Source organism: Amia ocellicauda, chromosome 9 (assembly GCF_036373705.1).
Source record: "Amia ocellicauda isolate fAmiCal2 chromosome 9, fAmiCal2.hap1, whole genome shotgun sequence".
Classification (NCBI taxonomy): domain Eukaryota; kingdom Metazoa; phylum Chordata; class Actinopteri; order Amiiformes; family Amiidae; genus Amia; species Amia ocellicauda.
The window spans coordinates 19348674-19375939 of record NC_089858.1 but is presented as its reverse complement, the minus strand read 5'-3'; the positions used below and the strand labels follow the sequence as shown (position 1 = coordinate 19375939).

Here is a 27266-nt window from a genome sequence, read left to right as displayed (position 1 = left end):
ATGGTCTGCAATGGCAGAAACGAAAGCATTGTTATCTGAGGGCTTTATGTCCATAAGGAAAGATGTGTGTACGATGTTAGATAAGATGTTAGATAACTAATCTCTTAGAATCACTTGCATGAAAAGAAAAGGTGATTATGTTTAATGGTTTGGTGGTACTGAACATTAATGAGATGTAAATAGATTACACTTATGTATATGCACATAATCAAGAAATGCTGGAAGCCCTCCTTCCAATCTAGATGGCAATGTGCCCCAGTGATTCTATTTTTATATCAATTAATGCATCATTGTGCCAATAATGAAGTAATATGCCTGTATGAGCTTGGAAATGGCAAGGAATCAAAGAGATAGTGTGGTTTGACAACACACAATCTACAATTCTGAAAAGCCACCATTGTGAATTCTTAGAACTAGTTGGTCCCAGGGTAGAACGGCAAAATCTACCAAAAAACAGGGACAAGAAGGGGTTACAGTACCATTGTTGGGATTGTCTAATGTTTTACAGCAATTGCAGTCTTTGCTTGGTGCTCTCAACCAAATCTGGCCACAAGGGTAGGAGGTTCTAATGTTCCACAGGTTCCATGTGTTCCACTGGTTGGCAGAACATTCATAACTGCATGCAGGGCAGAGGAAAACTCAGACCTAGGCAAACAGTTGTCTCAATCAAACAAATAGCATAAACAAAGATATTTATTCATTTACAAAATATGGTCTGAAACAATTGACATATTACCAAACAAGATAAATACTCAAGGAAATATATGAAATAATTATAATAATAATAAAAAAAAAACAATAAGCTGACCTTCAAAGAAGCAGAAGTTATTTTACAGAGAGGTTATCTTATTTAAGGTATATTTCCAAGCTTGGAGAACAACGTTCAAATGCTCTTTTTCCTGTCTAGTGCAACATTTGTTCCATGTTTTACATATTCAAATAGAACAGTGTTTAACAAAAGTGTAGAGCATTTTTTGCCGTGGACCAAAAAGCTTACAAACATTCCTGTTCTCTGTTCTTTTTTGCTTTGTATTATGTGATGATCCACAGACTTGGATTGCTATGTACAAACAAGGTCAAAATATGGTGTGGTTTCCCTATTCATACATTAGTTGCACAAATAAAACCCACCATTCCTCTAATTAATGTATTGGAAATCAAGTATTAGCCACTGAAGGTACTTGACATATATCCCCTCGGTGGATTGTGCTAATATACAAAAAAAATGAGATGTAGAAAATTACAAGGAAAGCACTTTACAATTTAATTATAAATCGCTTTCAATTTGATCTACCCTTTTATTTGGAACAATGGCTTCCCAGCTGATCCACAATTCTAGATGAAGGATATATTTCAAGTTACATCACGGCATTTAGTATTTGCAGATCAGTTTATGATTTTATCTCATATTGTTATATTAAAATTGGCACATTTGAGATCTGGATTTAAACAGCTGACTTTGCACAGCCTTAAATTTCCTAGCTGCTTTGGTTCGCAGTATGACAGCAAGCTATCAACTCATGTTTGGATTATTCCTCTGATGGTTTTTCTAGACTTGTACCCTTTAGAGAGAGCTGTCACACAGTACATACATTGGTATAAAAAATGTAGTTTGTTAATGCTACCACTAAAATATCTATCATACAATATGTAGGCAGTTTGGCATTTTACAAGAGATCATAAAATATTCAAGTGGCAGTAAAGCTACACGTGTGTTTATTTTACTACATCCCCCAATGAGATCTGAATTGGGGACTATTGACAATTGTTCTGTTCTTGGTTTCTGGTGCTGTTCTCCACATTCACAAACATTAAAAATCATCAGACGTCAACGAAAGACGAGGGATTCTGTTTGAAAGTGCACCACATGATTTTTTAACCAAATTTATTTATTTATTTATGTTGTTTTTTTATTTAGTGAATATGCCTAGAAACTGGTGAATACAATGTGACTGTACACACAATGGAAGTCCTAGAGGGTGTGTTAAGATAACAAAAATAATGATATATATAAATAAAGGCATAATTATGTATATGAAAACATTGGGTAAACTAATTGAACTCAACGCACACCTCTGTGGGGTTTTAACTGCTGCTAAATCCTTCCAGCAGATCATACCTGTTCCTTCAGATTTGCAGCTGCAGGTTTTTTTAGGCTTGATATGAAGATCAGTTCAGATAAGCACTTAAATTCTTCTCCTGATTGAAGCTAATTCAGATTGATCATACGCAAACCTGCAGCTAGAGTTTAGCCTACTGCTGCAAGCTCAGCAACAGCCTTCACAATCGGTTGGTGGGTATACAATTTTTATTTTTTGTCATTATTTAAGAAGCTTTTATTTCTTCAGCTGCAGTACATTTGCTTGGGACTTGTTAAATCAATGTGTTTTGTAATCCCAATGCATAAAACATTTAGAAATACAACACAGGAAATATGACGTGCAGCCAGGTGCATATCCTTAAAAATCCCTTTGTCCTTCATTGGATACATTTTGCACCCGGAAAAGATAGCAAACGGTTTAGTGTTTTTGCGCCGGTGCAATGTAGATACATGATGCAGAGTTATTCATTAACACGATGTTGACTTCACTGCAATATTGGTCGTTGAACAGAAACAAGCTTTATTGAAGTGGAGGCCATTATAAAGTATCATCAAGTCTATGCATTATCACGCATTGAATACATGTATATGCATGTATAGTTCATGGCAAACCCCACATTTAGATTTACAAATGGAACTGATGCCTCCATGCCATTGCCATCTGCATTTCACACAGTAATAACAGCTGCTGAAAGAAAGACTGGCCCTTATGCACTGTACACAAGATTCCCAAGTTTACCTTGTACCTTTTAATGCGAAATTAAAGTCTGCTCTCCTTTTCCAATCACCAGGAAGATTCCCAGCCTTTCCAGACCAAAGAAATTAAAAATCCACCAAGGATCAACAACAAGTGTTCAGAGGGTTTACCTTGCACTCACACGAGGTGCTAACAATGGCATCCTTCCTGGTCCTTTGGCAGCGTGCCCTCAGATGTCAGTGGCCTCTGCTCTCTCATAAAGTGCTTTGAGCTTCTCGAACCTGGGACCCCACTCTTTCAGGTAATCGTAGCTCTTATCCTCATCGAGGCCGGCCGAGCTGAAGGAACTGAGGCTCCCGGCCAGCGAGCCCCCGCCTTCGGTGGAGAACACCTGCAGGGAGTCAAAGGGCGGATTCTCCTGGTGCTGGTCGGCATCCCTGATGATTTCACAGAGGTAGCGCGCCAGGTCCTGGCTCGAGAAGGACAGGCTTTTCCGGGAGGCATTGACAGGCCCCTGAACCTGGGTCCGGGCTGGTGGGACATCCCTCCGAAGCGTTGCTTTGTCCTGATGGAGGTGTCCAGTTCTGGGCCTTGTGTAGATGGACTGGGCCGGGCTGGGCTGCAGGGATTTCTGCAGCTCTGCCATGTCATAGGCATTCTGGGGGCAGGACAGGACACTGGTCAGTTCTCTCAGCTGCAGCACGAAGACCCTCATCTATTATAGTTCTCTTATTTATTTATTTCTGGTTATCTGGTTTCTAATCACTCTGCTAAGAAATAACCCATGATTTACTACAGAATGATGGACAGAAGAGAGGCTCTGACTGTTCTGGCCATGGTGGGCTCTGAAGTTCATAGGCCTTGACCTCGACATTTTCCAAAGATCACTACTTATTAGTTTTATTTTTAATATATAAATCAAATTATATTTCATCCAATAGATATAGTGAAGGTAAAACAAATATATATTTAAATATATATAATATAAAACACATAGTGAAGGTTACATTTGAATGCCACTAAATTCAGTAAGTCATAATGGTATATTCGCTAAAGGGCACTATCAATGAATTCGAATTGAGCAAATGAAGTGTAATGAAGGTTTTTACTCCAGGCCTGGGTGATATTGTAACCAAGCTCCTTGTAAAGCAAGTCCTTGTTTCAAAAGAGACAAAAAGTATATAGAAATGAAAGACTCCTATCCATCTATCTAAAGTACATTGTATTTTGTTTTCTTACAGGATATATTTACCAGTGTAGAAGACTCTCATCTTACATTGAAAGAAAACTATAAACTTTAAAGCAGGAGGATGATGAAGTCCAATAATAACAACAGTAATATGTAGATGAATGGCATTCTACAGTTAATACTTGAACCACGAAGGCAGAAAGAGCTTGCATTTAATGAAACACTGGGAATACAAACTCACAAATTCATGTGAGAAGGCAGCCATGATTGTGTGATCTGCCCAGAGCAAGGCTTTCCCAAGAAACTGTTAACCCTTTAGATGCCGGGAGCTCACCTGGTCCTGCTCTCCGCCGCCCTCCTCGTCGTAGTTGAGCACGTTCTCGCGGATGTCCTCCCAGCCATCATGGTGAGCCGACACGTGATACACCCCCTCCTTCAGGCCCTTATAGCTCTTCCAGCGGGTCCACAGGAAAATGCCAAGCAGAAGCACTGAGAACACAAAACAGGGTGAGAGTCAAACAAAACTTAATAGCATATTAACAATAGAAGGTGCTTTGCCCGTTTGTTAATTGTGAATTACACATTTTTGGAATTATCAGTATTTTTTTATCAATTCATTCTACTGCTATTTAACTATTCTAACATAGGAAGGATGGAGACAACATACATGCACTTGTTTGTGATGTGCACTGAAGCCATCCTCTCCTTTCACACCTTATACCCCATAGTGCTGGCAGCAGAGCTTCTCTGTGCAGAACCTCCCCGGCTCTGCCTCACTTGTGAATGTGTTCATCGTGTTCATGAGCTCGTTACAGGTGACGAGAGCCCTCTGTGAAATCAGTACAGTGATAAACCTCCTGGTGTTTAGGTGCAGCTTGTTTATCACTCCACTGTGGGGGAGCTGTGTGGAACAGCGCAGTGGGAGGAGTGTCAGTGGTGCGCTGCTCGAATCCTGAATGGGGGCTCCAACCAGAACACGCTACATGAACTGATTTCTTCAGTTCAATCTTCCGTTGGACAGAGGTCTGGAGACTGTGTTGGCCAATCAAAAACATTGATTTTATGCTAACCTAACCATTAGGTTGTACACTTTGATGTTTGCTTTGAGATATTATTGAAAATCTATTTGCTACCAAGTTTGATCTTGTCAGATGTTATATAACATAGAAAGCCATTCGTAATTAGATGTTTACATTTTATTTTAATCTTCTTGTTTTTTGTTCAATCAACTTTTGTAGCACATGATCAGGGGTAAGGATAGGACCATATTAAAGTCCACTGAGCTTTACCATTGTTATAAGGATCAAAATAACGAATCAAGGGTATATTTTTCCTTTTACGTCATTATGAGTAATATTAAACATTCTTGTGTCTAGTCACAGTGCAGTCTTTCAAACCTATGTCTGATTTCTATTATATTTCCAAAACAATAAAAAGCTAATCCTTTATTTTAATTCACTTACTCTGCCAGAAAGAGATTGCAGAACACATACAGGTCAAATTGCTTCTCAGGGAAAGAACCCAGCACCAGAAGTAAGTAGGGAAACTCAATTGTATTAATAAAGAATGTTATTACTAAGCTTCCACATATAGTTCTGAATACTTTGTGATGCATAATTTTGGAAAAAAATTACAAAAAAGGAAGAATTGAGCAAATACACATAACATACAGAAACAACTACCTAACCTACGGATTTATTCACATCTCTGACTAACTTTGTCTTTTATATAAACCACAGCACTAAAGCTAAATACAAAAAAGAAGACTCTTAACAATGCTACATTTCTCATGCAATTAAATAGCAGACTTAATTGAAAGAGTTTTGATCAAAAGAATTTTATGGGCATGACATTTGCTATGAGAACTAGCATATTCGCAATAACGGTCTGTTCATGAAACAAAGACCTTGTACTTTAAAAAAAAATAATAGTAGTGAATACAAAAATTCACTGATGTGAAGGCCGAATTTACAATTCCAGCATCTTTTTTTTTCTCCAGCTCACAGCAGTCCTTTGTGCTGTAAAAGCCCATCATTCAGAATTTAAAAGACAGGCATTCGTAATTCAACTATATCCGTAACTAACCTAATCAGTTAAGTAGGTAAATTGAAATAACAAAATATTAAACTTCTGCCAGCTTTCATGTACAGGAGAGACGGGACGCACTGCTCACAGAAAGCAGCTTTTTGCAGACACACACTAGAAATGGAGCAGAAGGAGACAAAATTGCTCTGCTTCCTTTGAAACATAAACCCATTGAATCTGCACGGTTTGAAATTGGAGGCTTGAAAACTCTTAAGGTGACCTCAATACCAGGCTTCAGCCATCTCCATTAGAAAAAATGAAGGAGACAAGCTTCAAAGTGCTGTCTGGTCTACAGTCGTCAATGACTAAGTCCTTTTTTTAATGCTCTTTACTTCCTGTTGTCAACAAACACTGGGCTATCAGAAATTATATGTTTTGGGTACAGTTAGGTGAGAAAAGAATAATTCAGCTATACATCCTTCTTTTGTTAGCTTTGACAGAAAGACATACATATAGACATGTCCATATATATTTGAAAGTCCATCTCTAATTGCAGACTTCATTTACTGCAGTAGTACTTACATATGTTAAAACTGTTAGTACTATAATCAGTTTACTAGCAGCATTATCATGAATTAAAAAACATATATCAAATACATACTATGAATATTAATACACATTATGTTAGTCAATCACAGAAAGGATATTGAAACAGACTGAGAACAGAATAAGTGATGGGTAGACTAGTAACGAAAAACAAACGGAGATGGAACAATAAAAAGGCAAAGGTAATGAAGAGCAGGAAATAAATGAGAGAGACAGAAAGGGTTTGAGACATACTTTTCTTTTTTATTAAAAAAAAATAATCCAGGCACATTCGTGTAAACTTCCTTAAGAAGTGGCATAAGGCATTACATAATGGAGTGGTGTTTGTTTCCTCATTCCCACAGAGATGTATCACACGACTTTATGATTTAATTAGACCTTCTTAAAAATAGAAATCTTTATTTACAACATTTACATACCTATTGTAAAAATGCATACGAAAGCATGACATTAGATGGTCATTTTAGATTAGTCAGTCTGAGAAGCACTAGTTCTATTTAAGATCACATTTAATTTGTTCACTAAAATCTGACAAGCTACTCGTATACTTTCCTTATCTGTTAAAGATGGTGCAGGCATCCTACCCTGGGATTAACACTGAATTAGATTTCGTATTGAGAGAATCACATTCCTTCAGGCAAACTGTTTTTCCCTCCCAAATTATATTTTAACCTTTTCTGTTATTACCCATTATGTCACCTTTGATTTCTATTTTCAATTAGTGATGCTTCTCAGTTGCTCAGATATTGAGTCATCCACTTGTTTTGGCTTATAGTCCTTGCTATGGTGCTTTGAGCTGTAGGACAAATCCAATTGTTTAAAGCTTTTAGAGTAAAGCATCAAAAACTGTTGAGGATTGGAAACACTGCAAAATGGAAATATAAAGATTTCATTGGTATTTTACAAACAGTTACTATATTTTATAATAATAATAATGTCCTCATTAGTAAGAATACATTTAATAGTTATGTGTAATGGTATATTGCACTAATTCAAAAAATAAAAGCAATCATCAGTTTTGTAAAGCACAATATCTACTTTTCTTCTGTATACATAAAGATTACAGAAAAAAAGTTTAAAACACAAATTTGCCTTTTAAAACATCTAGTTGAAATTCCACATTAGGACAGCTCGTTTAGGTCAATGATGCTGAGGTGCTTAGTAACACTATCGGGGTCAAACAATTGGTTCTAGAAAGTGCACCCTGTCTATTGAATTATCTTACATTGTGACAACATGTAGTATTTAGATAGCATCATCATCTCTCAAAGCAAACCTAATGCTTCTCAACATTAGGTATAGGTGTGTCTGCACGGTCCTAAAAGATCCCTAAAGTGCAAAAATGTCTCCAAATGCACAACTGAATTGTTCCAAGACCATAAACTTGTTTAACACTGAAGAAGCACCAATTCATTCTCAGCCCCAAGTATCTGAATATTTCCAAATACATTTCTCTTTCTGTTCGAGAAATGCACTTTTAAAAATATCCTTTCATCCGTGAATATATTTTAAAACAATGATTATCTTGACGAAGGAGAATTGTTTTGGAGGGGTTAGAAGGTGGTCCGAAGCTCTCCTCTGCCTTGGTTTACCTCCATTTGGTTCTTTAACAACGTCATGGGCCAGACTTTTACAATACACTTGGGGTAAGGCCTGTCTCTTGCAATGTGTGGCAGTGGTGATAAATGGGATATTTAACAGTATAAACATATTCTGTGGGCAGCAAACGTATTAGGTAGGAGGCATCTGTGAGGATGTACAGGGTTTGTTTGATAAACCTTATTAGGCTGAAGAAAAGATACTCGGTAGCAAAACCTCTTTAGTTTGGAAATAATAGTAGAAAATAAAAACCCTAACGTTTTTATTGTATTATTTGGTTTGTTTGTTTATCTGTGTTTGAAAGCCAACTGGAAAAAAAAAAAAACTAGATGCTTTAGTTTCTGAACTGTAACACTTACTGCTTGATATTCAGGCTAAAATCCAAGTGCATTTATTTAATTTGTAGCAGGCTTCAGTAAACAGCACTTTGTATGCTTACAGATTTAGTAATTGACACATGGAAAAAATAGTAACTGCTGGTGAATGTGTTAGTATGTTTTCTGAAACAAAGTCTCCCTCTGTATTCATTAATTTCACACTAAACAATAAGTCTCTGTAATTGTATATTTGTTTAGAGTTTCAATATTATTGTTGGCCCAGTATTGTAACAACGTGTCACTTTATACTGTATATGTATGCAGATACAGAAGTAAATCCTGAAGAAGATTTTGGGATTTCCTCAGTACCTCCTGAGAGTAGACTGTTATTTGTAATGTAATGCAATATTCACCTGGTTCAAGTCATTGCTTTAGCAATGAAGGTTGAACAGAGTTTAGAAAATGACCTGTAGTTTTACAGAAATAGTCCTAAATTATCATTAATAATAATAATAGTTCAGACAAGAAACAAATAAGGCAAAAGGGCAGAGGGAAGGCAAAGTCCAGTTAGTAAAAAGAAACGGGTTTCCCACATGAAGACATAAAGGGAATCCACAAGAGGGACAGTGGAGATGACAAAGAGAGAAAGAAATTGAACAAAATCACCACAGGTAGTACAAGATGTAGTTGCCATAGCTACCTAGGAGTGCCAAGAAGCAAATGCAGATTGCAAACATGGAGCTGAAACTGAGCCCCACGTCATCTCGGTATATAGCCAGGGTGATGTCACAGTGCCGGCCCGTGTAGCCCTCAGGGCAGTGGCAGGTGAATTTGGAGGGCGACTGGGCGACACAGGTGCCATGGTGGCATGGACGGTTGGCACACAGCGTGTAGACACAGAATTTGCCAGTGGAGTTCTCCATCACCATGTGACCAGGTGGGCACCTGAAACAAGGGAGGCAATACTCAAACTGTTTCGAAACAAAATGTAAATAGTAGCATATATGTTTAGTTGTTTCAGGTTCTTAAGGAAATCCACCTAATAGGACAGAATATCTACCACTCTAATTGAGAAATGGAATTAAAAAAGAGCCTCCTCTGTAGCTCTGATGGCTCAGTGTGTGACGGTAGGGACTGATATAGTGGGTTACCTGCACTCATGCATCCTCCAGAGGTCAACGCAGGTGAAGGGTGGGGTGCACTTGTTCTTCCTGCAGGCGTCTGAGAAGCAGCCTGCCGTCACGCCCTGAGAGTTCACAATAGACACCCCCTCTTTACTCTGGTCCAGCGGCACATATCGGTTATTCAGCCGGAGGTCCCTCATACAGCCTGAAAAACAACCACCCCAACTTTTTGTCAAATGAAGCCTTTCAAGTATGTGTTATTTTTCATGTATTTTTAAAACTCTTCATCTTTCACATAAAACAGTGTTCAATAAATACAAGCAAAGTCTGCATTTGCCTCAGGCAAAGTGAGTGGTCTTTCACATTTCCATTCACTTTTCATCTTTCACATGAGATCTTTTAGAAAGCAACTTTCAGATCATATTATGTCATGTGTGCTGCACTATAAAGTTTCTTACTATCTACAAAATACATCCAAAGATATTTTGAATCCTATAGACTTGAGTACACTTTAAAAGATGCACTGAGGACATGATAAATATGATAATTATTTTGACTGCTTTAATGTTTGTTACTTTTTATACAACAGGCCCTTGTATTTCACACCACCTCCAGGATTTTCACCTCCTTCATTGTGCTCTGCTAGCATACACCCTTGTAAGCTCTACTGAAGAAGCCTTCAGTACCTTGAAAGCTTCGGTTGTGACTGGTAGGGAAAAAGTTTCCAAGCATCACCACACTGGGGTCGATGACAATCTCCCGGTTCCTCCCCTGGGACGATGTGGCCTCCCTCTTGCCCCCTCCTCCATCCAGTTGCAGGGTGAACTCTTTGTCATGGCGCTCCAGGTGTATTTCGTGCCACTCCCCATTGTCGATGCGGTAGGAAGGCAGTGTGAAGCTGTGGTCCCCATCACCCAGATTATAAAACACTGCAAGCAAACCTTGGAATACCTGGCCATGGAAAACACCAAACGAATACCTTAGTGTGCAGGTGGGGCCTCGATGGGCTCTTCTAGAAGCCATAGAAAACACTTCAGCATAAGATATTTCATGAGTGATTGTCTGTTGAAAATCCTACACATTTGTAAAATATTGCTAATCTTCCTGTCAAAACATGCCATTTCAGTATCTAGCATCTATTGGTACATGGCTGTCTATTCTGTACACAAGGAGAAAGTAAACAAAAGCATATTGAGCTGTATTGATCCAGCCACTGCTTCACTCCCGCAGCTTTGCAGAAGGGGTTTAATTAGACAACAATGAGAACTTCAATATCAATAGAGGATCTCAAGGGAGTAGCAGGAAATAAGTTTATGGTTGAAGAAATGAGGGAAATTTACAGAGACAGGTCACATATTAATAGAAAATGTAAAACATCACTAACACACACACATACACATATATATGTATGTATAGTATTGACACCATTCATATGAAACAGAAAAATGATTATAGAAATCAACAGAAAGGCCATACAGTTTTCTACCCCCTTACCTTAACTCTGGAGATAAAATTTACATAAAAAATAATGACAACAAAACTAATAATAATCAATAATCTTGTTGTTTCCCCCCTGAACAAAAGAACTGTAGCATTAATAACGTAATGGGGCAGCAGTTATTTAGCAATGTCAGGAAAAATGTTTTAGGAATAACTGTATTGCATTGGCTGGAAATTCAAGAAGGCTTCATTTCAATTTCAAAAACTAAGAAGGTCCCACTGAGCATAATTTGTAAAGCCAGGTTTTATTTATTTATTTACAAGTAAAAACAAACAAAAATAAATAAATAAAAGAAAGATTAACTTAGATATTTCTCACATTAAAACTGTGTTAGGCTTGGAAACCTTTATTATTCCTAGATAATAACCCCCCCCCAATGAACTACTTAAAATACATGAGAATATACATGTTCACAAATATCGTAAGATGCCTTGAAGGTTGTTTATGTAATGAGCTTGTTCTAAGTGGTTTTGATTCAAGGTGCCATTATAACCTATTAATTATTATCTCATCATTGACCTTTTACATTGCTACAAAGTGGGTTTCAAATACACAGTTTTCCCAATTAAAAATTTATTAAATTGGATGTGAATTTCTGTCAGCACTGGCGAAAACATTTATAGCTTTCCCATAGCAGAACCAAGCTGCTTGAAAACACAGTCTCTAACATTGCTGCCCAGACATAAAGGAAGGCTGGATGCAAAAACATCTGGATATCCTATTTTGACATTGCAGAGATTGAGTGTTATATAATAGGTGAGAAACACAAAGCTTTTCCCTTCTCTCTGTTACTTCCTGAGTACTCTTTAACCTCGTGCTAAGCAATCCCAAACTGACCTGGCAGCTAAAGCCTCAGCTCTCTCATTAAGAAGGCTTGGTCGGTCCGTGCCTGTGAAGCTGGCATTGTGATGAAATAGCTAAGACAGCAAGGCAACTCGGTGGTAAAGAAGTTGATTTTTTAAATGGTAAGGTTAAATGTTTCTGAAAAATATAGCATTATACCTCCCAATGTGCCACTACAGCTAAATAACATTCCTGTGATTTTCTACAGTTAACAGCAATACTTTTTAAATGTATTTTTACAATAATAGGTTGAACATAGATGGCAGGCCACTAAATCCACTTATTTGGTTTCTTATAATTGCCCAGATCCTATTTTACATACTTTTTCAGGAATGCATTAAAGGCATACTATACTGGAGCGTAACAGGAAAAAACTGGTTCTTTTTCCTTTAATCCATGAACTAAATATTGTTTTATCTGTAAATATATGTTAACAGGATACATTGCTTCCCGTAAGACTGTTTATCATCGGGAAATGACAGAACATCTGTTTACAGATTATTCAACCATAACAAGTAAAGGATTTTGCATATGGAATATAACATGAAACTACTTGACAGAGAAAATGAGACAAAAAATATTAGAAGAGCTGAAAGCTGATGACAACTATTAGAAGCCTCACAATGGATATTCGAAAGCTTTGTTCTTAATCAAGACAGACTGTTTTGTTCACAGGGGAGAGTAAAAGTGGATTGAATGAAATGGAATGACCTGCACTAGGTTATGAAATAATTGCACACTGAGTCCTGTAGCTATTTAAACAGTGTCTTGTCAGGGACTTCTGGTAAGTAATGTACTCTCTGAAATGACTGCAAATGAGGTTAAAGTGGGAGTGCTATCACTGAGCATTACTTTAGATGCATTGTAAAACATTTAGACACTGATGAGTATGTAAAGGTTTTTTTTTTCTTCCTCATTTAAAGAAACCTCATAACATTAGCTTAAAAGATTGTGGCAAGCAGTGAGATAAAATGCTAAATGCCTGTCTTCTCAGGGCAAGCAAAATCAAGTTTTTAAGTAAAAATTATAAAGCACTTCTGCAGTCATAATTAAAAACAAACTAAACAAAAGGAGAACAAAACATTTAGAAAAGTGTGACACATTTCCACAACTTGAGAGTGATGAGAATGAAGAGCTCCCCACCTCTACTCGGAGATATTCCTTCTGCTCTTTGGAGGTGAAGCTGATGATGGAGCTGCCATGTTTCCGGGTTCTGATCAGTACCTGCACCTGCGTCTTCCTGGCGGGAAGTGGAGCAGCCAGCTGGTAGTGGATAAAACTCCTGCCATCGAATGAGAACTCTGGCACCTCTGGCAGACAAACACAAAATGTCCTCTGGTTAGAAGGACAGTAAAGTACCTTTTTCAGGGTCAGGGGCTGGCTTTGGATGGGCACATGACCTCTGCCTATAGTGGCCCATTGCAATGCTGCCCCTTTCTCATCTTCATCTTGAGGTGCAAGACCCGATCCAGCAAGAATCAACTCAAATGAAGCCTTCTATGTGTGACACTTTTGCAGAAAAACAAAATCTCTGTCCACTGCCCCATATATGATAAATTCCATTCCCAGATTGCCAAGTCAAGTGAACCAGCAGCTATCCCCCTAAAAACAAAAAGGATAAATCCCTTTAAAATGTCTGATGCACATCTGCACGTCTATTTGTTCTGGATTGTAGGGTAAAGTATGTCTGTATACACTAATGTAATCGGCAAATATCAATAATACAAGACAATGTGGCTGAATGGCTTCCTTTAGTTTAACTTTCTTATGTTGTTAATATCAGCTGGTTTAGGTTACCTACCCCTTTCACACTGGTGCCCTGTGAACCCTGGTAGACACTGGCAGCTGAAGGAGCCCCATTCCCCATGGCATCTGCCGCGGGGGCCACAGGAGGGGTAGCCCATGTTCACACAGTTCCCATCAGTCATCAAGCAGCCGGGGGAGCTGTTGAAGGATTCGGCGGGGGAGCCTAGATCATAGAACTAGGAAGAACAGAGAGCACCATGGGGCATAAACTTAAATAATAACTGTTTTCTCTGTCCCCTTGTTTACATCCCCTATACCCTGTATAGTCCAGTTTAATGAGAGGAATAAGAGATACAATGTGAGCAAGAATCACCCGACTCATTTTACTGGCATTTCTCTACATCTTTATGGTTATTATTTTGTACTCTGCACATCCTTTCCCTGCTTCAGTTTAAACTGGGAAGTGTCCATTGTCTGTGTAATGGTCCTAATAGGTGCAATGCCATTATTCAATGAAAGATTTTAAATGAACATGACCACGGGTGAAGTGAGGGCAAAACCAGGACAAATGGCAAGAGAAGGGGAGGTGAATACACTTTGTGAGCAGATTTTGGGCTTTAATTCTTCATGTGCGGGCACTTATGCTCAAGCATAGGCAATCTGCATTGTAAGGTTGGATTAAATAGGTGCTCTCTCATCTCTGGTAGAAGATGTTTGAAATATTGAAGTCGATTTTGTCAGATGAGTGGGAAGATGTGGCTTAAAAACACACACACACACACACACACACACACACACACACACACACACACACACACACACACACACACACACATATATATATATTCCATTTTGCAGTGTGCAGAGGGCCGGTATTTAAGCATGAGGGAACACTAACATTTACAGCATCCTCGCTAATGTCTGCTCTACAATGGAGTCTATGAATATTGCATGCCCTTGCATTGCAGCTATTCTTTGCAAAATTCAGTACAATCTAAAGTCCATACCTTGCTATCCATTATTAGGTTTCGGATGCAGCCAGTGAAGTGTCTCTGCTGTAATTGGGGGTAGTTGTAGGGCAGCTTCTCATTAACGCCTCCCAGCTGCAAGACCTGAGTCACATTCAGGTGCCTATGGAAGACAGCATCAGTGAGAGATTCGGCTTTTTACACAGCCTCTTCTAACTCAAGAGCTGCGTGACTCACTGATGAGGGGTGGCGTGGTTGAATACCTGTCCAGGTTTGGCGTGACCCCTGTGACCTCGCAGGAAGAGTGGTCCTCGGAGGAGAGCCAGTTGCCCAGTCCCTCAACCTCCATGACTGCAGAGCCACTGCATCTGTCTAGTGTAAAGTGCACTTCCTGCAGCACAGCACGACAGGCAACAAGGGGTCAGGTGAAGAGAAGACACCAAACAAACTGCTGCAGCTACATGGCTAATCAGTTCTTATGTCTTGAAATAATATTGTTAAAGTTAAAGTTATATTACTCTCATCATATATTTTAGAATATCTGTTAAATAACATAACATAATAACCATCGTGATCATCAAATTAATTATGTAACTAGAGCAATTAAAGAATTGAGAGCTAGGTTGGCACAACATCCAGACAACACTGTGGCCCCCAAGGGACAGAGTTTGCCTGATCTAAAACATGTCTAGACAAGGTAACTGGAGGGATAGAATCAGCTGTCTATAGCACTAAAACAGGTGTAGTCAAATACAAGAACTTCTAAGCCAGTCCTCTGGAGGTCTTGGAACAACAACCCTTACAATTATGTATCTGAATTAATTATCAATCAAAGTACTGGAGTGCTGGTTGTACCCTAGGCTGTATCATCCAATCAGTGCCATTGACCTTAATGGCCTTAATGAATCAAGCAGCTTCATCATTTCAATTAAAAGAACATTCTGAAAAACAAGTGGCACTTAAGCTCTTGGCAGTTTAAATCTTGTTAATCTTGTTCACTGGACATCACCCAATGTTATAGTATTTTTAAAGACTTTGCAAGAAAGATATAATAACCTAGTGCTGGTCAGGACTAAAGCTTTAAAGACTTATGAGAGGAGGTTTTCAGACAGTCTTTGAACTTACAGAAGATCATTGTCCCTCAGACTTTTTTCATCACTATTGTTATTCAGCTGCGTTACAAGTCAGTTGATCTAAACCAAAGGTACCGTCAGTAGGGCACCTACCTTGCTGTTGCTTCTTACATCCAAACGATGCCACCGTCTGTCTGCTACATTGACGTTGCTTGGCAACTGCAGAACCAAAGTGCCTGAGCCATGGTTTATTTTTAAGGCTGGCATGCCATTTATTAGCTCTGAAGTAAAAATAAATAAATAAATAAATAAATAAATAAACATCTCAAAGAACATCAGGGTCATACTTTGTAAAAACGCATTAAAATGCATACAGCACAATACCTCCTCAAAGACTTGCACAACAAGTACAATAATTGGCACCTAATATGTTACTTAATCAATCTGCTTGTTATAAATTAAGGATTGTTCCAATAAGCATTCAAGGTACACAACACTTTTGCAGGGAAAATCAAATATAAAAGTCGGATGGAAGGTGAAAGTGCTACAGAGAGGGGAGGCTGAGTTTTTGGTTTTGGTACACGCACTTACTTCTAGATGTGACATTTCAGAAAAAGAATAAAGCATGAAAGCTAATGCCTGAAAGCAGGGTGGCTGTTGACGAAGCAAGGAAACAGTTAGCTGGGCTCTCTCTAATTGAGATTAATCATGATATGATGTGTCATAAAATGCACGGAGGCAGCAGCTGAAAGTCATCACAGACTGACTGTGAATTACTTCAGCAGGACTGGGCTTTATGTATTAGTATTTTAATGCATTTTGACAAGAGCTAATCTGATATGTACTAAGATTTCTGCACGGGTCTGCTTTTAGTCTGTTTTTGCAGGCGCACCAGTTTTCCCTTGTTCATCCGGCATAGATCCGTATATACAGTGGGGGAAAAAAGTATTTGATCCCCTGCTGATTTTGTATGTTTGCCCACTGACAAAGAAATGATCAGTCTATAATTTTAATGGTAGGTGTATTTTAACAGTGAGAGACAGAATAACAGCAAAAAAATCCAGAAAAACGCATTTCAAAAAAGTTATAAATTGATTTGCATGTTAATGAGAGAAATAAGTATTTGACCCCTTCGACTTAGTACTTGGTGGCAAAACCCTTGTTGGCAATCACAGAGGTCAGATGTTTCTTGTAGTTGGCCACCAGGTTTGCACACATCTCAGGAGGGATTTTGTCCCACTCCTCTTTGCAGATCCTCTCCAAGTCATTAAGGTTTCGAGGCTGACGTTTGGCAACTCGAACCTTCAGCTCCCTCCACAGATTTGCTATGGGATTAAGGTCTGGAGACTGGCTAGGCCACTCCAGGACCTTAATGTGCTTCTTCTTGAGCCACTCCTTTGTTGCCTTGGCTGTGTGTTTTGGGTCATTATCATGCTGGAATACCCATCCACGACCCATTTTCAATGCCCTGGCTGAGGGAAGGAGGTTCTCACCCAAGATTTGACGGTACATGGCCCTGTCCATCGTCCCTTTGATGCGGTGCAGTTGTCCTGTCCCCTTAGCAGAAAAACACCCCCAAAGCATAATGTTTTCACCTCCATGTTTGACGGTGGGGATGGTGTTCTTGGGGTCATTCCTCCTCCTCCAAACATGGCGAGTTGAGTTGATGCCAAAGAGCTTGATTTTGGTCTCATCTGACCACAACACTTTCACCCAGTTCTCCTCTGAATCATTCAGATGTTGGCAAACCTCAGACGGGCCTGTACATGTGCTTTTCTTGAGCAGGGGGACCTTGCGGGCACTGCAGGATTTCAGTCCTTCATGACGTAGTGTGTTACCAATTGTTTTCTTGGTGACGATGGTCCCAGCTGCCTTGAGATCATTAACAAGATCCTCCCGTGTAGTTCTGGGCTGATTGCTCACCGTTCTCATGATCATTGAAACTCCACGAGGTGAGATCTTGCATGGAGCCCCAGACCGAGGGAGACTGACAGTTATTTTGTGTTTTTTCCATTTGCGAATAATCGCACCAACTGTTGTCACCTTCTCACCAAGCTGCAAGGCGATGGTCTTGTAGCCCTTTCCAGCCTTGTGTAGGTCTACAATCTTGTCTCTGACATCCTTGGACAGCTCTTTGGTCTTGGCCATGGTGGAGAGTTTGGAATCTGATTGATTGATTGCTTCTGTGTACAGGTGTCTTTTATACAGGTAACGAGCTGAGATTAGGAGCACTCCCTTTAAGAGAGTGCTCCTAATCTCAGCTCGTTACCTGTATAAAAGACACCTGGGAGCCAGAAAGCTTGCTGATTGATAGGGGATCAAATACTTATTTCCCTCATTAACATTCAAATCAATTTATAAACTTTTTTGAAATGCGTTTTTCTGGATTTTTTTGCTGTTATTCTGTCTCTCACTGTTAAAATACACCTACCATTAAAATTATAGACTGATCATTTCTTTGTCAGTGGGCAAACGTACAAAATCAGCAGGGGATCAAATACTTTTTTCCCTCACTGTGTATATATATATATATATATATATATATATATATATATATTTTTTTTTTACATTAGTGAAGATTAATTGGTTGAGTTTCAAGTTACGGTAAGGGAGGAATTACTTGTCCCTTTAAGTTTTTTCCCTAACTTCTATCTCTGTGAATAAAATCAAATCTGAATTCTAGCTTATCACAGAAAACATATATTGCTAATAAATCGTAATAAAGTCTGAAAAAACTTGGCTTTAACAGGCTGTTGATAACGATACATAATATTGTGTAGGTTATTCAGAATATACCTAACAGTCTAAAGAGGGACAATTGTATTTATTTTAATGTACATTTTAAAGCAGCCCGTAATCAAAATAATCCTGTGAAACAAATATATATATATATATATATTTTACAATCAGATTTTGATGTCAATCACACTTACAGGTAGTGTAACTATATTTGTCTGATCTTTCATTCGTATCACAGGGTCAGAGGTTAAGCTAACTGTCACTGCCACCTGAGGCTGTCTAGTGCCGGCTGTGACTCTCAACCATGTGCTGAGTGAAGCAGCGGAGGACTCACAAATTACATTAAACTCAACAAGAAAAACTACACCAAGTACACCAAGGCTATGGTACTATCTAGAAACATGTCTCTTCTAAAAGGTATGTACTGAATCAACAAAGGAGAAGATCATTAAACAAGAAGGGGAAGAAAGAAAAACAAACAAACACAAAAACAAAAAACGTCATGAGCATAACTCCTCTAAAAGTGCACTTGCACAGAACGCAACAGTACAACTCTGCATGTAAAGTGGATGCATGCTGATTTGAAGCAAGGAAACCATTTTTCTATACATGTGGCGTTTTAGCTGAACATGGCTCTTTCGCACTCAATAAGAATAAGCACTTAAAATATCTATTATTCAAAATTTCACATGCTGGCTACATTCCATTAGCAGTGCAGCCTTCCCATTTCTGAACTGTACATGTTAGGATAAGTCTTCATCACTGTGTGTAGCGTGCATTGTGATTAAATACGTGGTGTGGTAATTTAAAAAGTTGTGTAAGAGGCTCTTGTGCTGTATTTGCTCTGAACTTTCACAGAATATAACAGTACACGTGGGGAAACTGAACATTTTTCATGTCACAATCAACACTAATCCTATTCATAGGAGTTAAATAATTAAAACAAATCATCAACAACAAAATTGCTTTCTGTTGTGAATACGTGCACCATGATTTCTTATCGAATGGGAATATAAAATAAATAAATGAAAATGCTTCAGTTCTGACATCTTACAAACAACAGAGCAGGGCATTCTTGCATATTTATTTTTGCCTTCTGTGGAGCTGCCGTGTGACTGGTGTTACTGAAATCCGTTTACGGAATTATGGCCATGTTTATGTGAAGCTGTGTTCTCTATTGACTTCACCTCTGCCTTCAGATTATCGCTGTTTTCCACTCACACTGTGTTCACTCAACCTGAGCTGTGGCAAAACTGTTTTACAAAGAGGCAGCCAACTCCATCAGCTGTGCACCGGTGATTCAATAACACAGCAAGAGGACATGGCTGAAGATCGATTATAAGCAGCATAAAATCCCATAAATTCATGCTGGAGTTGTATAAAATAATAAAAAATAAAAAAGTGAAAACATCTTACTACAGCGTTTTTAAGCTTTTTGCAGAAAGGTCAATATTAGTTTTCTTTTTAATTACTTTTTAATTAAGTTTATATAAGTACTATACAAAAACATAAATATTTGAATTGGATGGATCACATGCCCACATATTTTGAAGCTCTATGTATTTTCCACAAAGTAAAAAAAAAAAAAAAAAAAAAGTTAAATGGAATACAGTAGTATCTAAAAAACATTCTCCTGTGTGAGGAACACATTCCAATGCAATTTCCTTACTTAATTAACCACAATAAAGTGCTTTTTCACTTCAAAAGATACCCCGTGACAATCAATATGATGCATTAGGAGGCTATTTCTCCTGAAAATGGTTTTGAGCTGTAACAGATGTCTTTTTGCATTTTTCGAAATACCTATTGCCATGAAGTCTTCAGGGTCCCAGGGCTGGAGCTCAGCCACAGGGCCACTGTACAGGAGCAGCCCATCTGCAACCTCCGTGATGAACTCCAGGGAGAGATGGCTCTCAAAACAGGGCCTTATGGGAGGAAACCAGGCATAGCCATCACCATGGAAACTGTGCTTGGTCTGTTGGCACTCAGGCCCTTCAAATTGTGGAGGGCATTGACATCTATGAGAAAAGGAAAATGATCATACACAGTTCTTACAAAATGCTTAGGGAAAAAAAAGCAGCACAAAAATGTACTCAGAGGAAGATTAGATATATCAGAAAGGGGCAAAAGGCAAACAAGGATCAAACTGACCTGCATACATATTGTATTAGGTTGGGTAAGATGAGGGGATGGTCTAAAATGTAAAGCTTCCTTTTTTGGGAGGTACAGATGAAACATTTTCTGTAATGTTTTGTTGAGGTGGCATATAACTTTTCCTCTATCTTAAGAGTAGAGAAAATAGTTATACGAATATACTCATTTTACTTTCTATTCACAACCATGACCAGCCCAGTTACTGCCCAAAGTGAGTGATAAACACCAGCCCACCAGCTTTGAGTTTCTGATAGAGGCTGTTGGGAAGGCTCTTTCTAGTAATTTTGATCAACCCATCAGTATAAAAAAATAGAAATAAAAGATATCCCATCATCTCCCCAGCAGTAGGCATTCTAAAATTCACTTCATAAAATGTATAGGTTATTTGTGAGAAATCTCTTCAAACCCACATCAGAGAACTGCCATATTTATAGGCATTTCAGATTTTCAGATACGTATTTTTATATATATATATATAACAATATGTATCTGAAATGCCTATATATATATGCCAATATTACTTGACACACTTTGTATGCTTGAGTTGTTTAATACTTAATTTGTTACTTTAATCATCTTTAGATTTTTCAGTCTCTAAGCTTTACAATTCAAAGACGTGGAAATTAATAGAGACTGCTCTGGCAAAGACATCAGTAAGGAAAATAGATTATGTGTGTGTATATATGGGATATATATATATATACATATATAAATATATATATTTTTTTTCTAATAATTGCAAACAATAATGAGTGAGAACTTGCCCTTCACGAAGGCACAGACCTTTGAGAACAGAGAACATAGAGAACATAGTGTGGTACTGCAGTAGTGCGAGTCTGTGAGTCTGTTTTATCTCTAAGGATGAAACGATGATATGTTTTATGGTGAATATTTTGTATGCAATGAAGGATAACAGACGAGTCAAAAATGGCTACAAAATAAAAAAATGGAAACAGGAAAGGTTCTTTTTGTTGGGATTATTATATTAGTTGTTCTTCCTAGAATTCACAACTATGGGATTACTCATTATAGATGGCTTTTATGATGTATAGTGTACCTCTTCAGAAAGAGTCACATTTGACTTTGCGTTTCTGGGGGGGGGGGGGGTGAGTCACTGCTATGCAGGGGACTGCAGCCATTTCATTTCTTTCATTACATTCTAAGTCAGATCAGATCTCTGAGGTCACATGACCGTGAGTGTCTCTCACTGTAAATATTGTTTTTGAATCATCCCTCATTCAGCGCAGATATTACCTTCCCTTTCCCCTTGCCTTTCAGGCTGCATTTCGACAGTGGGAGGCATTTATTAGACATATTCCCACACCGAGTGGGTAACAGTGAAGCCTGTCACGGTCCTATGTGGAAATGAGAGGAAGAATGGAATTGGTTGCAGTCTCGGCTGATTTACGAGCATGGCTATGAAAACAGGACTGACAAAGTAAGGATAATTATGGTGAGAGGCCACTGCAAGAATATGAATATCACTGGAGTCTGACACAGTTTCTTGTCTTTGTTTACCGTAAGAGAAACATCTATGAAACCCCTAAATCACCGTCCCAAAGTGCATATTATGTAGACTTTTTTCAGGCGACAGCAAAAGGAGAAATGTCTGCAATCTTCAGCATGCTCTTTAAACATTATCACACAGGAGACAAGCCCACAGTCAAACTCTGGCAAAATTCAGGACAATAAAATAACACCAGTAAACGGTTTTATCTCAGTCACTTAAGTCAAAACAGAAGGTAAACCCATACTGATAGAATCCAGTTCCGTTTTTTTTTTGTAGGAGTTGCGGAAGAGCAACAGGGAGACAGACTAAAGAATACTGTAAATTAAATGAAAAACATTCAGCAGTTCAAAGGATTTCTTGAGGCTCTTCAGTTTTCTCATCTTCTATTTATAAATATGCAGAGCATTAAGATAAAGTCTCGAACTGATCCTTTACAGCTGTAAATAATACATGTTTTAGAGCACAGCACTTTGTTGGTGTTCATGGGAAAGCATGATCTTTTCAAAACTAATTTGAATGCTTATTTCAAAAATCCCTCTTTTATTCCCTCTTTCCAACTGTTCACAAAATTGAGGCCGATGTCTTGATTTACAGGTGAACTGAGACAAAGCTCCAGAAAGTCCTTTCAGTTTTCAAGTCTCAACACAAGATTAATCAAAATCATTTTTCACTTTCTGTACAATGCATACAATCCACTCGTAATAAGTACCGATAAAAAAAAAAACATGATATTTACAGCTACATAAATATATTTAGAATCAAGATCTACAATGCAAACATTTTTTTAATGTTTAATTACCCAACACAAATATTGAGTTAAGGTGACCTGTGACATCATTGTTTAAACATAGTTTTAAAGATCTGCTCAGCCAATTGAAAGAAACAACCAAATAATGTCAAGACAAAAATAAAACAGGTCTTAACCTGAGCCCTGTTCTGAAACTCTGTATTGTGTTTAATCAGCGGGGAGATAAAAGACTGGGGTGCAGTAGGGGGGTGGGTGGGGGTATGTAGTCTTAAGCGAAAGCAAAGACTGGGAATCAATTTACCATATAGGGGGCCTGTTTTACATCAAAGGCATGACATGAGAGGTAAGGTAAGTGAATTTGTTTTCTTTAAAATTTGCGTAGTTACAAAGATGAACTGGAATAATAAAACAAACCATAAATGAACATTGACAATGTTCCCCATTTCCCTGTCTTGCCTGCAAAAACCCTTTGAAATACGATGCACACCCTCCTGTTTGCACAAATGCTGCATGTCTTAGTGAAGGCTTTTATGGTGTCCTATTAAGTATGAAATTGGTTGTTACCTCGTAGTTTAAGATAAAGAAACAGCTCTGAAAGTGTATTTTTTTATTTATTTTTAATGTCCTCTTAGGGAAACATCAAACTTTTACCTCCCAATTTATCAAATCTTTTATAATGCAAATATTAAATATGAGAGGACATGCACCAACTGTAAGGAATTTATTTAATCTAGTACTCTCCATCCTAAAAAAAAGACACTGATTTAAAAAGCCAGACTCGAAAAAGCCTACTCTTGTAGATATAAGAAAAATGTTTTGCTTTTGTGGTTTCAGGCATCTGAAAATATTGCCAGGGAAATGAAAAACTTGGATTATCTTTACATTATAAAAAAGAGAAACACACACAAAAACAATCTATGAATTTATAACATGAGAGGATTAAACCTTTTCCTAAAACAAAATAAAAAAAAAAATAAAAACCCCACAAAATCAACCAACCAACCAACCAAAAAACAAACAAATGTGCATATAAGTTTGCAACGGTTATAGAAAAATAATCCAGTTATTTCACCAATTGAGTTTAAGTCAGAATTATAATAATAAATTACATTCAAAAAGCAGGATTAATGTTTGTGTGGGGGTTAAAGAGAAAGGCAAAAACCAAGGTATACAGCAGTGTGATCAGGTAAAGCACTTTAAATCACTGTGTACAAACATAGGACAACTTGAACTCACATTTGGGAAACCTTACCTGTATCCGTTCTGGCTGTCTATACAGACGCCCCCGTTGTGGCAGGGGTTACGGGGGTACGAAGCGCATGGCTGGTGTGAGTGCTCCCGGCCACTGCAGGTGCACACTGCGGTGACCCCCACTGTCACAGACACCAGGGACATGCTCCCAGAATCCACCACGGTGGGCGTGTCACTGATGGTCAGGTGGTTGGTGCAGCCGGCACTGCCCATGCAGTCTGTCTCAGCACACTCATCGACGTGGACCTGACTGATGTTCACCTGGAGAGTCAACTGCAGCTGAGGTGGAGGGAAAGCGGAGACAGAATTATCAGGGAGCGTGTCGAATTACAAATAAAGCCAAGATGCAGCAACAGCCTTTATTACAAACAGGATTTAAAACTAAGCCTGCAGCGACGAAATGAGCAGAAAGAACATCTGAGAGCTGCTGCAAATGAAAATATCTCCTTTCCGGAGCATTAGCATAACACAGTCCTGGCAGGCCGCATTGCAGAAAGAAGCTTGTTGCTGTTACCTTGATATGTAAAGGAGCAGTGTAACCCGCAGCACAGGAGAACAAGGACACAAAACCCATCAGTTTCAAGCTTTCTGAGCACAACCTTCAATTGACACAAACAGTTAACGTGCAAAAACAGTTAAGCTGGAAAAGCTAAGCAGAATAAAATTGAACTGATCTACTTAGCTATGAACAGAGCCTTCAGGACAGGTTTCCCTCACCTCCATGAATATATTGCACTTAATTGAAAGTAAAAAAAAAAACACTTAATGTAAAATTAAGGTTTGGGTTCCAGGAAATAAAAAAAATGACCCATATACTAATCACAAATGTCAAGCCCAGTGTCTGGTTGATGGTTAGTTTCCATTCAGTAGAATCAAAAAGCCTCTGACAACTAAAAAGCCACCATCAAGTTCTTGGTTTGTGATCTGCGGGTGGGTTGGACTTGCACGTGATTTAATGTAAGCGCATGTATGTGTGTATCTTTGCGTGTGGTGGTGCGTGTAACACTGCTGTAGGCTGCTGCTTTCTTAGTTCTACTCCTCCATCTCACAACCCAAGGGCGCCTGAAAGCATCTAAAAACATTTGCTGATACCAGTGGCTCTATGACTGAAGGATATGCGAACTGCAGTGGATGGCCGATAGCGTGGGTCTGCCTGGCCCGTTGCTGCGTGGTGAAGCTGAAAGATCCTGACAAAGATAGCGAGGAGGGGGCTAAGCCCAGGCCATGCTTGCCTGGGGGGTCAATGGGAGCTCGGCGCCCACTACCAGACGGAGAAATCCCTCCCAGCGCTTGCATTTAGACAAACATATGTAAAGGGCACTGACAAGTCGTCCAGCCTTATTCCGTAAGCCACATTAATGTGTACATTTTCTGAAAAGGTAATTTGGATTCTTTTTCTTTTCTTTTTCTTTTCTTGGCGGTAAAACACCACACTATTACACTCCCTGGCAGTCATTGCTGCTGCTGACAAAAGAGCTCCCACCCTTCGTTGCAGTCATCCCACAGACTGCATTCGTATTTCTCGAGAACTGCAGAAACACCTATCAACATTTTCATGAACTTCTTTCCTTGCTGTTTTACTAAGGCACACCAGATGTGATGATAATACATTCGTGCACGTCTTTTAAGTTTTATATAAACAGTCCTAAAACACCCAAAGGCTTAGACTATATACCCAATGCTATGTAGACAGGCTTGTAAAATAGCATCAATATACTGTATTCCCCAGAGCCATGTAGGGAACTGGAAATCAGACAGCGGGAATATTTGTGTTTTTAACGTTTGTAAAAATCCTCAATGAAGGACTTTTGGCTAAATCGGCTATCTACGTCTTTCCTGTTTCCACATTTTTACATTTCATTAACCACATTGGGTTGAATAAATAGATTTGAACTACTGGAAAGCCTGGGAGTTAATTCCAGACACAAACAAGTCAGGTAGGAATTTCTCAACCCCTTGGTGATATTTTGTTTTAAGTCTTACAGTAAGGAAAATGCAATGAAAAAAGTAAAAAAAGTATTATTTCACTGCATTGACAATAGTGTCCATTCTACATTCAGAAAGCCAACCCATACCCAAGCCCAAAACAAATTCAAGTCATAAGAGAGACTTGAAAAATGGGACATAGCACATTATGTGAAGAATTATGGTAATGTTAGTTTTCAAAATCATGAAAGGCATTGACCACATCAAACCAGAGGAGCTTTTCCAGATCAGCAGGGATACACGGACCCAGGGACACAAATGGAAATTGGGCTTTAAGGTATTCAAGACGGAAAACAGGAGACACTTCTTCACACAGAGAGTCGTCACAATCTGGAACAAACTCCCCAGCGATGTGGTTGAAGCCGACAATTTGGGAGCATTCAAAAATAGACTGGACATGATCCTTGGATCACTAAGTTATTAATGCACACCAAATGGGCATGATGGGTTGAATGGCCTCCTCTCATTTGTAAACTTTCTTATGTTTCTTATGTTAGTTAATAGGTTTTGCAATAATCTGATTGTGGAAAATGAGCCTGTTACTGTGTCTGACTGCATGCTCTACAATGAGTGGCACGACGCGGCTCACCGTCATGGACACCATTCAATCACTGAGGTTGCAGTGGGGATTAGAGAGGCAGAGCACTCAGTTTGTAAAAGTGAGGTCTGGCTACACATGATACAGTGGGTACTCCTTTAAAAACAGGTACAGCGTCTGCTATCTGGAAGTGCTGTAGCTGTGTGGTCAGCAATTTCCATTATGCAACCAAAAGACAGCTGGGGATGATGTATAATTGGCTTAACTCAAATATGAATGGCAGGCATTATAATTATTACATGATCTCCCAATTTCTTCACATTTCCTGCAGTTAAGATTGTCATTTGTAAATACAGCCATTCCCTAAACAAGAAGAGCATAAATATATTTCAGAGTCTTCTGGGATGAAATTAATACATGAACGAATTAAGCCATTATGTTTTATATTTCACAAACATTGCCTTCTCTAAATCACATTGTTTCATTGCTGCTTTTATATAAATGGGTCAGTTATAATGAAGGTTTCTCTGACAATATAGACATCAAATCAA

The 27266-nt window shown here is 38.6% G+C and overlaps 1 protein-coding gene across 1 annotated transcript in view; it reads right to left on the bottom strand.

Annotated features, from left to right (window-relative positions):
* Nucleotides 1-681: 681 nt before the first annotated feature.
* LOC136758910 (neural-cadherin) overlaps nucleotides 682-27266 on the bottom strand; it is a 100488-nt gene continuing 73903 nt past the window's right edge. The window contains exons 22-33 of the mRNA XM_066713668.1: nucleotides 24193-24470; nucleotides 20332-20546; nucleotides 15943-16070; nucleotides 14980-15107; nucleotides 14756-14879; nucleotides 13804-13984; nucleotides 13146-13312; nucleotides 10345-10609; nucleotides 9686-9863; nucleotides 9235-9479; nucleotides 4322-4476; nucleotides 682-3456 (exon numbers count right to left, since the gene is read on the bottom strand). Coding sequence (XP_066569765.1) covers nucleotides 3028-3456; nucleotides 4322-4476; nucleotides 9235-9479; nucleotides 9686-9863; nucleotides 10345-10609; nucleotides 13146-13312; nucleotides 13804-13984; nucleotides 14756-14879; nucleotides 14980-15107; nucleotides 15943-16070; nucleotides 20332-20546; nucleotides 24193-24470 — 2493 coding nt within the window. The 3' untranslated portion in view covers nucleotides 682-3027. The remainder of the gene's footprint in view (nucleotides 3457-4321; nucleotides 4477-9234; nucleotides 9480-9685; nucleotides 9864-10344; nucleotides 10610-13145; nucleotides 13313-13803; nucleotides 13985-14755; nucleotides 14880-14979; nucleotides 15108-15942; nucleotides 16071-20331; nucleotides 20547-24192; nucleotides 24471-27266) is intronic.